The 13,599-nt window shown below is 51.6% G+C and overlaps 1 protein-coding gene across 1 annotated transcript; it reads right to left on the reverse strand.

Annotated features, from left to right (window-relative positions):
* Positions 1 to 2,667: 2,667 nt before the first annotated feature.
* TSSK6 (testis specific serine kinase 6) lies at positions 2,668 to 3,501 on the reverse strand (the record flags this gene model as incomplete). The annotated part of the gene is made up of 1 exon (XM_084265115.1): positions 2,668 to 3,501. One exon carries the CDS (start codon positions 3,499 to 3,501, stop codon positions 2,668 to 2,670), a length of 834 nt encoding a protein of 277 aa, XP_084121241.1.
* Positions 3,502 to 13,599: the final 10,098 nt, after the last annotated feature.

Below are 13,599 nucleotides of genomic sequence, written 5' to 3' on the forward strand. Positions count from 1 at the left end.
GGATGGTGGCAAACTGCAGAGCTGCCTGCTGGGGTCTCTCAGCATCTCCCTTCTTGCCCTGGAAGGAGGACTGAGGCGTATTTGTTGCGTGTCTTGCGTGGTGATCAGCTCACCCCCCGCCCCGAAAGTTATTTATCTGGTGCTGATATTTTAGGCAGGACTCTTTGCTGCTGGGTCGCAGTGTGCCAGTATGTCACAAACAGCCTGAGGAGCACAGAGTCGCGTTGCAGAACCACTCCAGCGGGTCTGACTGGGGTACCAATAACCCGGGGGGGCTGTTTATGCCTCCCATGGGTGCTCGTTCAGAGGTCAAGAGCTCTCCCTTTGGTGTAGGGCGCTGTGATTCGCAGCCATCTGCCAGGAGTGAGGAACAGGGCATGTCCCTGGGCCGTATGCTTCCCAGAGCAGTCCCAGAGCACTTCTACTTCCAGAGGAGGAGGTAAGCCCAGGAAGCAGCAGGCTTAGCACGCAGAGACCTCAGGAGTCCCTGCGGCACAGGGGGGAGCAGAGGGATACTGGCAGAACAGTGCCCCTGCGCTGCCTCCCCAGCCTGCTCAATGCCTCTGCTTCTGCTCTCCTCCAAAACTGATTTTCAATTGGTGCAAATTAGGTAAGAATGGGTTCAGAGTCTTTAACTGTGATTATTTCTTTTTAATTTTTAATCTGCACAATTAGATTTGTAATGGACTCAGGACTGCTCTGAGGTCATTAGTTCTGGGCCCTGTGAGATTGCCATCTGCATGGAGACTGAGAGGGCTGCGGGGCAGCCTTACCAGCCTCCTGGGGCACATGCCAATCACTCACCGCTTGAACCCCAGCTGCTCCCCCCCAGCCACTCAGGGGGGTGTAGACTTTGCAAAACATGAGTCATCTGTCCCCACCCATGTCCTCAAGAGATGCAGTTGTTTGGGAGAACATGGTGCTGGGGGGAGATAACAGGGTCTGGGCTTTGGAACAACTTGGTTTGTCTCTACTTCGTGGGTAATGAAAGGAAATGTGAGTGGGTTGTTGCACAGAAAGCAAAGGCCAGGCAGCATGCCCGTTCTGGGTCTCTGCTTCACAGGTTGTGGGGATGTAGCTGGAGGTAAGTGAGGGCTGGAGTGAGGCAGGGATGGAGATAAGGAGGTGCCTGGGTAGCCTGCAGTACAGGGGGAGCTCTCCCTAAGGAAGGGGGTGGCTCTGTGCAGGGATGAGGCTTGAGGTGTAGTTGGAAGGCAAGTAGGAAAAGGAGAGTTGAGCCTTGCTGATAATCTCACCACCCTGAAATCTGCCTCCTTGCTTCCCACATCCCTACAACTGCTGTCTTTCCGTCCCCAGCATCCCCCTGAACCTTCCCACACCAGTTTCCCCAGCCATGGTTGTCCCCAAGACACCATCCCTATCTCCACCCATCTACTTTGGACTTTCCTTCTGCTACGAAGTTTTATCTTGTAGCTGCAAGGAGGAGGACAAAATAAATCTTTTCTCTAGTGGTGGCAAAACTCACTGTAACCCATATGCTGAAAAGCCTTCGGCTGCCTCTGCTGCCACATCTTGTTCTACTTAAGCTGCTGCTTTTAATAGACCCAAAATGTTTGCTTTACCAAAGACATTTCCTTCTCTTCCAGCAGAACCATGCGCACTGGTCTGTTCATGTAAGACCTCGCCTGGCTGCGGGAGCTGCTGCCACCCCTGCTCTGTGTCAGCTCGTGTGGCACCAGCGACGTGAAGACCACCCAGCTGGAAGCCTTCTGTCTGACTTCAGTTTTGGTGGCAGCCAGACTGGAGATTGTTAAAAGGGGATTTGAAATGTCTCGTGACAGCACATTTTGGATGTCAGCCCCTCCCTTTAATCAATCCTTTGACAATGGGACTTGCCTGTAGGGATCTGTAGTAGGTTTTGGGGGTTGCATTCAGCACAACTGGTAACTTTCTACACTGAAGCTGGGCAGAGATATTAGCAAAGCAGTTCTTCTTTGTATCTTTCTCTCTTTCCCCTTTCAGGTTCTCCATGGCCAGCGGCATTTCTTTCCCATCAAATACCTGTTTCCAATCAAATACCTCTTGGTGGAGATTTCAAATGCTGGTAAGAACTGGTATTTGAAAACTGTAGTTGAACGTTAAGGAGTGGATCTCAAACACACCCCCAAGGCTTTGGCTCCATAATGCTGTCCAGCCGCCTGTAAAGACCCACATGAGAGCAGCTTTGCTCTGCAGTGCGGGCAGTGCCCCATGCAGAGGCTGGAGTAGCAGGGAGGGAGTTTTGGTGTTCCTCACGTGTGCTAGGGAGCTGGCAGGGCCCTGCTGCTGCATGTTGCACCTTTCCACCCTGCCCTTGCCATACTGGCTCTGTGGGAGAGCCTTGTCCTGCCTTGGTGAGGAGGGGGGAGGATGGTGAGGTCCCCTCTGCTGCAAGCAGCCCCTTGCTTTGCTCCTACCGTTGCCTCAGCATGGTTGTTGCATCTTGAGACCCAACCCACAGCAGGGTCATACGTCTCCTATGTGGAGGGATCTGACCACCTTCTCAGAGCACACAATGTTGCCAGTGCTTGAAGTTCAATCAGCCCCACATGCAGGCACCTCGAGATACAAAATAATCAATAAACCACAGAAATGCTTTCCCATTACAGCATTGATTGCACTGAAGTGTTTCTGCTCTCCCGGGGTCTCAGGGGAGGGCTTCCTCGCTCAGATGTCCCCTTTCAGCCAGCTGTTCTTGGCCACCTGTCCCACGCAGGGCCGGGAGGCCGGACTGAACTGCAGCAGTTTGGCGATGAGGGCTTGGCAGGGCTCCGGCAGCGGGGGCAGCCCCTCTGGGTACTCCACCCCTTTCTTCTGCAGCTGGGGCATGCTGCAGATGTGGGTATCATCAAAGGGCATGCAGCCTGTCACCATCACATACAGCATTACCCCTAGGCTCCACATGTCATACTTCTTGGCATCATAGGGGATGCCCATCAGCACCTCTGGGGAAGCATAGGCTGCTGACCCACAGTACGTGGTGCTCAGGTCAGGGTAGCTGGTGGCCTCCTTGCTGAAGCCAAAGTCACTGAGTTTGGCCCGTCGGCCATCAGCAGTGAGCAGCACATTCTCACACTTGAGGTCCCGGTGTACCAAGTTGCGGTCGTGTAGGTAGCGCACAGCCGCCACGACCTGTGCAAAGATGTCCCGGGCCTTGGGGACGCAGGGCAGCTTCCCCAGCTGCTGCACGAGCTGCAGTAGGTCGGTGGCTGCCGCCTCCATCACGATGTAGAGCTTCCCATTGCAGTCCTCGATGAGCTCGAACACGCGCACGATGTTGGGGTGCCGGATCTTGCGCAAGATGGAGAGCTCCCGGGGCAGAAACTTGTACACAAAGGCTGTGGGTGCTCGGTGCCGGTCCACCACCTTGATGGCTAGGGGCCCCTTATACTTGTTAGAGGTGGCTGCTTTCACCTTGGAGAAGCTGCCCTCCCCTAGTGTGGGACCCAGGCTGTAGCCCAGCTCACAGAGTAGCTTCTCTCCTGCATCGGTTTTTGGCATGGTGTGTGATCCCGATGGGCCGGTGTGTTGCTGCAGGGCCAGAAGGGTTTAGCATTTGGTGCAGTGCAGATGTCAAAACTTGGTCTCCCCTGTGGCCCTGTGGGTTGCCCCTCTGGGGCTCCAGAGCTCACCCTTCCATTGTGATGGCATAGAGTGTTGTGTAGTAGTGCCTTTGTGAGATCTCCTGGGTGCCTGGTGGGTTCCCGCCTCTCACAGGCGTCCCAGGCATGCCCACACAGGAAGAAAACTCATGGGGGTGGATATTTTAAGTAGTTTTTAGCTTTTTTTTGTTCCCTTGAGTTTTCAAAATGGGGCTTCCTGGGGATGAGAGTTTAAACGTCAGCTTTCTGGGATGAGGAATCCATTTGGGGACCTGTACTCATTTTCTGCAGGCTATTATATTAAAATTGGAACTTCAGAGAGTGGTACAGAGGAGTAATTTCTGCTGTCCCTAACCACAAGCCACCCAGGCTGGCTGTAAGTACTTGGGGTGGGTGGGGGGATGGGAGATGTGTGTGTTATTATAATAGGGGAGAGACCTTTCTTTTTCTAGGTAGGCTTTCAGATTTTGTGTGGTGTGGATGGGGAACTCCAAATGCATCTTTCAGAAGGAGCTTCTCAGTTCCTTGAACTTGGAATCACGCTTCCTCTATTTTAATAGGAATTATATTTCAGGGGCTATGGAGAAGCAGGAGACTAGAGAGCCTTTGGAGAGCTTTGTGATTTAGACTTTCAGTCAGTTTTAGTTGCCATACAGTGATGGTCAAAATGAAGCCCAGGGCAGGGGCGGGTGGCAGCTGGGCTGGGTCACAACATCCACTCTGGAGAGAAGCATCCTTCCCATTGCACTCTGCGTCTCCTTCCTCCATGCACTGAGTCCTTGGCTCTCAACAGCAATCATTTCTGGCTCATACTGGGTTTTTTTTAAGCTGCTCTTGCCCTTCTGGGGAAGCCCACATTTCCTTTCCAGCTGCGCCAAGGAGCCTAAGACCACAAAACGTCCATCTTCCTAAATACCAACCCAAATGCCACTTTCACCTGTTGAATACATGTTTCATCCCACAAGCTGGACCTGAAGAGGAATAGGATTCAACAAAAGACTGAAGAAAATCTTTCTTGTGATCCCATCTCGTCACTGCTCTCAAGCCACTGTGTGCGCTGGGGGCCAGCTTGCCCTGGCTCTGCCAGCCAGTCATCAGCATGTTGAGTTTTAGCTGCTCTGTAAGCAGGAGGACCAAACCAAACTGCTTTCCCACTGCAGATGTTATTCCTACAAGCAAACAGAGGCATGGGGATCCAGTGTGTGTGTTTGAGCCCACGGGGCGAGGTAGGTGTATCCCCAGGTGCGCTGTCAGAAGGCCAGGCAAGCAGCGTGTATGTTGCACGGTGGAGGATTTGTTCCCTCACAGGGGATAGCCCTCTCACCCCTGAGGAACATCCTTGGTCAATCCTTATCTCCTCTGAAGAGAGCGTCCCTTCCCTGCTTCCTGCCAGTGCACGTCTGGAAGATGCTGCCGTGGCTTGCTCTGGCAAGACAGCAAGACGTGTGTGCAGCTATCTGTAGGGGTCTGACTGATGCTCAGCACATCTCTGAGAGCAGGAACGGGCTCTCATGCCATAGACATGTTCCCAAACATGTAAAACCCTCATTTACAGGAAGCCTCTGTCCTGGTTCTGGCCAGGCCAGAGTTAATCTCCCCATGCAGCCAGCACAGGTGAGCTGAGTTAGGCTGAGCTGTTTTCCACACCACCTGACACCACTTCCCCATAAAAGCAGCTGGTTGAGGAAGAACATGGGCTTGTTGCCTCCCAGACAGTCTGAGTGCAGCTAGGGCATTGGGTCAGTCAGTCAGTCAGTCAGTCAGTCAGTCAGTCAGTCAGTCAGTCAGTCCGTCCTTGCTGTCAGGCATCACTCTGTAATCCCCAGGTCAATAATTACAGAGGCCCCAGTGATAAGATAACTGGAAGGGGTAGAAAAACTGAAGCAGTGGCTCCAAGCCACATTGAGGTGGTAAGGAGTGATGTTGTGGGTTCCCATGTTGCCGGTGACTCCCCGTCTGTCCTATGGAACTTGCTGCTTTTGGGAGGTTTTCAGCCAGCGTGGCTGAGGTGCAGGTCCGGATGCAGCAGTTACTCAGCGAGTCCTCCTCCAAGCCTGGAAAACGCGGTGCAGAGGTAGATGCTGGAGGAGCATCCTGGGGGCCGAAGGGTTTGTGCCGTGCCTTGAAGGAGGTGCGGAAGAAGCTCTGGTGAAAATGGGGATGGAGTAGCTGCCGTGGCAAGCGCTCCCCTTCCTATACGCTCTAGGCTAAGCCCCTGTGAGCTGGCTGTGCCGGCAGGGCTGCAGGCATCTATCACCATGCTCCGGACCCGCAGCGTGGGCTGGCACCGCTGCACATCGCTCCAAAGCCAGACAGCAAGCAGCATGAAGGAATGAGAGGTTTCTGTCCGGCAGGCTGGGCAGGAGGACAGAGATGTGGGCTCAGCTTTTTGTGCTGTGTTTACATCTCAGCCAAACAGATTCTTGCCTCGTGAGCTGCGGCCTAACATTTATTGGTATAAAAGTGTGCCAAAACCCTCTTTTGCTTCCCATCCCTTCGCCTCGGTCACCACTACCTGTGACGTAAGTATTTAGGTCGCACTGATACACTTTAGCAGGGTACTTGGCACTAGCACATTGCAGGATGCTGAGCTGTCTGGGACATGTTTTCTATATCAAAGCTGTGTTTGCACAACTGACTTGTTCTGTTGCTCTTGTAAATGAGATTAATTAGAAATCAGGCAGCAGTTACTGGTTTGTTGGGCCCGGTACTGTGAGCAGGAGGAGCTGGTCTGCAGAGGTATAAATTATTGGAGCTCGCCATCAGGGTTTTCATTGCAGGGATGTTTCTGACCATTGGCGTGGTTGTGCATCAGCCTGACACGCAGTCAGCTCCTCAGATCAGCAAGGGTGATTGCTCCCAAAGGACCACCCATGGTGCTGCCCATCGCAGGGGCACCAGAAAGCTGCCAGGTACCCCAGAAGCTACTCACCCATTTCAAACGCAACATAAGCTGACATACCTCCCCAGGGTAAGTTCACCCACAGTGGGTCCTGCATTGCTTGGGGCTGGACTCTGACCCAGTGCATCAGGGCAGGGCTGTGGGAAGTCAGGGTGCTGCTGATGACGGTGACACTCTGGGGCAGGCATCTCTGGCATGACCGAATGTTGTTGGGTGTGTAATATGGGTGCTGTCAGCACAAGCATGCTAAAATGGAACTCCCCTCAGTGCAGGTGCCCAAGAAGCCAAAACACACTGGTTTTATACCCTATCCCAATGGCTGTAAGTTACAGCATGCAGAACGACGTCTGTGGTTGCACGGAGCTCTTGAGATGTCTGTGAGTAACTCAAATCTCATACAAACTGCAAGATTGTGACTGGGCAGGGGGTAACTTTCAAGACTGGTCAAGTAATTCCTGAGTGCCCCACTCTGTGGCCATTCATGGCCAAACCTTATTGCTTAGCACCCCATAGACATGGGAACGGGCCAAAAGACTGCACAAGAAGTAAAAATAACCAATGTTGATGTTTTTTCTTGACTACCTAGTTACAGATAGTGTAAAGAGTAACTGTAAGAGCCAATACCAAAGTCATCAGGGTTGTCTTGCCAACAATGGGTAAAAAAAGCTCTTTAAAAGTAAGCTTTTAGTGTTTCATCCTACATTTGATTTATATATATGGGTATATATATATACACATACACACAGAGAGCTGTTTTACAGAGAACAAAGAAGCTCATTGCTTGTAGCACTGTTTTCCATCCCTCTGGCTGTTGGGGAGGAGTTGGTGCAGGTGCAGGAGGCTGGTGAGAACGTTGCAGGCTGGAGTTGCTATGTAGTCCCATGGAGCTATGCATCAAAGAGAAACCCAAGGCTGGCACATTTCTTGTGCCAGAAACATCTCTTCACATAAGTGGGAATTTAAGTGGTGTGAGGGACACAAAATGGGCTTGTGAGCCACTGGAGGGAAGGGACACATGGCAATGGGCCACACCACTGCCCCTTGGGCAGCCTGTGAGGGCCTCAGCAGGTGCCAAAGGAGATGAAGGCTGGAGAGAGTTAACGGGCTGGTCTGCAAATAGGATTTTGCAGCTGGCGTAGCCAGGCTGCACCTGCCAGTAATCTCAAACCTGAAGGCAATAAGCTAGAGTGGAAAGGGAGACAAAAGGCACTAAAGCAGGCTTTGGCAGGCTGGTTGTTCTGGGAGCAGGAGGTATCCCTGGGCAGGCCTGCTGTTGAGAGGCTTCACACCAAAGCCTCCATGGAGAGAGAGAGAGGGAAGGAGGGAGATCTTATGCCTCCATCCTTGTGGTAAGTGGAAAGCCATGCCTGGCTCACCAGAGCTTATGAAAGCCAGCTGCACAGGGAGCCTAGTTTTTCTTTTCAGTGCTGGGTTGCCTGCTGGGTGCAGGGAAGGCTGGGGGCAGAGAGGGACTCGGCTCTAGGAGTTCACCACATCCCTTTCCTGGCTGGAGGTGTTGATTTTGCTGCTGTCATTCACATGGCTCCTTCTCACTACTCCCTTCTGAGAGCTGGGAAGCTTTTTTTCTTCCTTGGTGGGTGTTGCAGACACTTGGTTTGTCTGATTCTCTGTACACCTACCAGAGAGATCCTCCAAACATCCTCGTGAGCCAAAGGCAAGGGCAGTGCAGCATCGACAGGCTGCCCAGACAAGAGATGTGTCTAAGCTTGCTCTTTCTGCCCCTCCTTGAGGCCAGGGAAAGAGCCCAGCAACCTGGCTGAGGTACCCCCTGGGCACCGGACAGCTGGCGAGAAGGTGTGGGTAGGAACTGGGGCTCTGTGCTGCACATCTCCTGAGATCTGGGAACATTTCTCTGCTCCCCATGTTGCACTGGCATCAACAAATCTCTTTTCATAGTTGAAAGGTTAAAAGCCTACTCCAGCTGTTGACTTGCTTACAGTATTTGTGCGCTTCCCACCTCTGTCCCAAGGCAGAGCCAGCCGGTGTTCTGTCACAGTTGGCTGTGGAACGGGTGGGAGGGGGCTTCAGGAGAGGCTGCCAGCAAGGCAGGGGTTTCAAAGGCTGCAGCAAGTACCTCTCGGGTTGGCAGAAATGGAGACGGAGTCGGGTGTGACACAGGTTGAGAAAGAAGATGAGAAATGAACAGCTCTTCTTACCATGTCACGTGATGGCCTTTAAATCCAAATACAATTAAGTTAGAAAAGCAGGTAAGTGTTTTGTGGTCAGCTATCACAAACGAACAATACTTGAATTTCTTCTTCACGCTGATTTGCTTACCTGCCCGTGGAGAACTTCATGGCAGAAAGAGATTTAGTTGTCTGGCACCTATGGTAATTAATTTGTGGCCAAGCAAGGACTGCAGAATTTGGCCTGTAATTAGGATATGACAGCCTATGGTCCACAGCTTTGGGAAGTTAATGGCCAAGTGTTATGACTGTGGGGCAGATGTTTAAGTGAGAGTTGTCAGAACCTGACAACAAATGGGAGTTGTCAGAGCACATCCTGAAGGTGCTCAGATAACCACTGAGGTGGCTTCTCCCACAGGCCTGGTTGGCCCTGGGTGAGCCAGCCCTGCGTGAGAGCCTGGCAGGGCTGGAATTAAAGGAGAGGAGGGCTAGACATGCAAACAGAAAGCCTCAGAGCTGTCAAGACTGATGAGAAAGCTCAGCCTGAAACTTGGAAGATCAGTAAAGACAAACTCTTAAGTAGCAGAAGGGCGTAATCTTGGAGCAGATAATGGTGTTGGTATGCACATACCAAAGAGGGAGGCAGGCAGGTGCTCTGGGAACAAGGCTCCAGGCATCTATGGGACTTCTTGAAGATCTGTTTGCTTAAGTCTGCTCCATCCAGCATCTAGCTATACAGGGTTTTGTGGAATTTGAAGCAACTGCTTAAGAAAGCAAGAAAAAAACTAGCTGTGACCCTGAGAAGATAATGGCCAAAGCAAACCGAGGCTTATCACATAAAGGACCGGTAGTTTGGATGGGCAGCAAATACAGATCTGCTCACACAAGTAGCAGGAAGCCTTCCATAATGTTTCTTGGTTTGCTTTCCAGAAAATCGAGCTTTTAGATGCTTTTCTTCTTGTGTGCTTACCTAGAAAGGGAAATGACTCCATCAAAAGCCGAAGCCAGGCGTTCCCCCTTGGTTTCCTGACAGACTGTCATTGCAGAGGGGAGAGTTCAGGCTGGGAGGGAGAGCTGGGCATGCTTGTGCCTGCTGCCTGGGTGGCGGGTGCTTGCCAGCCATAAGCGTATGTATAGTATCGCATTGCCCTCTTGGGGCAGGTGCTCACGGGAAACAAGCCTGTCTGGGCTGCACGCCCCGAGCTACAGTCTGTGCGCTGCCTGGCTGAATCATGGGTCTTCCCACCGAACACTGCCTTTTCTGAGGGAGAGTTCAGAGTTTCAGCTCGGATGGGGGGGGGGGGGGTGGGGGTGGGGGGTATAATTGTTATTTATTATTATTTCACTGTAAATCCATTCTCTGCTGCTGATCTGTAGTGGCAAATCACAGAAGCAAGGAGGGTGAGGAGCTCTGGAGTGAAGATGGCAGTCTGCCCTCAGAAATGAAACCTTCCTTGTTTAAAAGCTTTCAGCCCCAGCAAGAAACAAACTGTTTTAACAACAGATTTAACTAGCTGGCATTTGTGTTCCTTCGCAGCGCTTTGTGTCCCAGCGTACCTGCTGGCAGACCTGTCTGAAAGCCCTGGTGTCTCCTGCAAAGGAGTGGGAAGAATGACTGAAGCCTTTAAAGGAAGGCACGGGTAAGTGGGGGCAGCCTGGAGAGGAGGGGAGCGAGACCGATCTCTTGTCTCTAGCTTTTGTAGTGCCAGCTCTTGTTAAAGGGTAAAGAGAGACAAAACGTGAACAAAAATACGCCGCTTCCAGAAAATATTTGGGATGATCCCATGGAGCTGAAACTATGAGGCAGCTGATATGGTGCCCTGCTGTTGCCTTTAGTGCTCTGAACATGGGATGCTTGAGACCAAAAACTGTTTGGTGGTAGCTGCCCTGGGCTCTCTAAAACCAGCAAACAAACGAGCAGAAACTTTTGTTCTAGGGCACACCTATCGTTTCCTCTGACTCCTCACGCTTACAGGGTTATATAAGAACCCCTGTTTCAAGGAAGATGGGAAATGGCAAGTCTCTGATGTTTGTGGAGGTTTCTCTGGCATATATACATGTGAGACTGCATGTGTGGGTTTGTGGTATTTGGGAGGAAGAGTTTTGTTGGGGGTTCTGTCATTGTTGTTTGGGGTTTTTTTACAAATTCAGCTAGAAGCCCATCTGTGGAAAGGATTTGGTTGAAAAAGATGTGCTACTTGGTAGACACGCCCATGCCCCTGAAAGCTGGTTTCTCTGAAAAGCCACTAAGATTGATGAGGACTTCCGTATCATTTCCTATTTCTATATGTATTTTACTTCATGTCAGATGTAGAATTTCCCTAAGTTCCAGGTCTGAAAAGTTGGTTGTGTGCTCTGGCAGTCACTCTTGTGTCCTGCTGCTTCTCTGCTTCCCTCTGTCCATGCTATTGGCTCCCCAAGGCCGATGCTGTTATGGGGCAGCAGGTCTCATGTGTCATCCGACTGTACCAGGCAGCACACAGTCAGCGTCATCGGTAGGGAAGGCAGAGCATGGGCAAATAAATCATGGCATGAAGAACGTGGATCCAACTAGGCATAGCTGGGAAATGCTAGGACGGATATCCTTCTGCTTTCTTTGCTTAGGCAGCCTTTCGTTAACCGGGGCGGGGGGCAGACACTCCTGCATTTCTGGGTGCACACTGCTTCATGTACTGACGCCCCTTCTTTGCAGAGATGGCCCGTGGGCTCTGCAGTTTCCTGCTTTTGCTTTCTAGGCTCCCAGGAGGTAGGACACAGCAGCTCTTCTGCGCTTGTCCTCTGCCAGCACAAAGGCTGCTTCTGTTTTGCTACTTAGTGGCCCCTTCTTAATGGGACAAGGTGTTCAGTTGCTGCTTACAGGATCCTGCTCCTCCCTTTTTTGTCGCTCTGGCAAGATTTCGCTGTGTGGCCTGAGCTGGCTTGTGCGGTTGGGCGGGACTGAAGCTGAGTGTTTTAGAAAAGTAGTTGTATTTTTGTAAAGTGTCTTTTCTGTGGGCAAGGGAAGAGGATGAGAAACCTCTTACTTGAAAAGCTGTGATAGTCTGGAAGGGCAAGGCCTTGGCATCCGGGGGAATGATGGCTCCTGCTGCGGATGTGGCTCACATCTGTTCAGTTCTGGCCGGCTTGCGAGTGTGTGTGATTAGCTGAGCCCAGCCAATGCCCACAGGCAGCAGCTCCAGGCATGGGGACTGGGGCCAGTGTGATTGGGATCCGTTCCTGCAGCGCTGGCGCTGGCCCCCAGCGTGCTCATTTATACAGCTGTGCAGGTGTATTTAAAGTGTATTGGGGGAGTGGGGCTGGCACAAAATATTTGTGGGTTCTCCCTCCAATTCCCGGCTTCCAGGCAGAACAGCTGATCTTAATTTATTTTTGGCGTTGAAACCCCATTTTGGTGTCCCACCAAGCCTGTGTCAGCAGGCTGTAAGAGCATCACAGTACGGAGAGTGCGGTGCTGGCATCTCTGGGCTCTCAGGGACGGCTGGGATTCTGGCAGTGGCACAAATTGGCACCACCAGTTTGTCGAGACAGTAAATGGCTTTTTTCTCCCAGATACTTGGGTGGCACAGAGGTGTGACAGAGAGGCACCGGGGTAATCAGGAAGATGGTAATGTCTCTGGCATGCTTTTCCTTCTCTTGGTGTCCCTCCAGTGTCCTGAATGCACAGGGGGCACAGAAGAGCAATGAGGCGAGGTTTCACTTGTACCTGTCAAATGCAGAAGTTAAATAACTTGAAGTGATACAAACCTCACTCAGTTTGTACCCGCTTGCACCAGCCGTACCTCCTATTTATGCAGTGCCACGGGAAACTGTTTTTAAATGTTAACATTTAAATTAACACCCGGTCCTGCAGGCTAAATCTGTAACAAATGATAACATTTCCACTGAAGTTTGTTTTGTAGCACCTCAAGAAAACCAGCTCATTGGAGTGATTTATTTTCACTCTTAGGGGACAAAATAGCCTCGGAATCTTTGTGAGCTCCAGAGGAAAGGCAGCCACAGCACTGGGCAGGTGGCATCTGCAGACATGGAAACAACTGATAAAAAACTTTCTCATCCATTCCCTGACAAGTTTTTGCTATAGGATGCAGCCATGAAAGAGTCTCTAGGGTCCCTCTGCTCTCTGTGGCAACACTATTAACAAGGCTGCGTTGGCTGATGAGGTTGTAGGAGGTGCAAGGCCATGGGAATGGGAGGGTGAGAACCACCTGGGACTGGGAAGGAGTGGTATATGGGGTGACTTACATGAAGGTCCCCAGGCTGTCTGCAGGGCGGGCCCCCTTGCATTGCATTCCAACCCAGTAAGTGTGAAGCAAATTGTCACTCTATGCACGTTTAGGCGTGTCATGTCTGGCCCATGGGTCAGGACTGTGCTGATCCCACAATTCTCAGTGGTATAGACAGAGCTGGACATCTGTGCCCAGGGCCCAGGGTGATCTGGAGGCATCAGTCTTAATGACCCTTGCACCTCTTTCTCCATCCAGACTTTGTGGATCAAAACAGAAATGGTGGTACTGAAAGGAAGCGGTAAGGCCTAAAACAAGCCTTTGACAAAATGACCTTCGCATCTCTCTCCAGCATCTCTTATTCAGTTCGTGCTGGTGGACAGCAGATGCAGGTGCATGCCAGGGCAGGCTGGTTGGTCACAAAGGATATTTGGCAGTCCAGAGATGTGTCAGGTCATGGTATTTCACCAGTTCCCATGTATGCTGCACAGCACCAATGACAAAGTCAGACCACCAGTCAGATTACTTTCCCATGCGACATAAATGTGTGAAGTTGGTTTGACATCATCTGAGAAAGCCCCTGAGGGCCAGTGAGTAAGCAGATGCTGCCAGTGACTAAGACCTTCCTGCTGGTGTGGTCAGACTGGTGGTGGAGCAGCACAACACGCCTCTGGGACCAGCAGTGTGAACTGCAGGGGACCGGGTCCAGCCCTGGCAGGGAAGAT

This window comes from Gallinula chloropus (assembly GCF_964237585.1).
Source record: "Gallinula chloropus genome assembly, chromosome: 5".
NCBI classification, from domain to species: Eukaryota; Metazoa; Chordata; class Aves; order Gruiformes; family Rallidae; genus Gallinula; species Gallinula chloropus.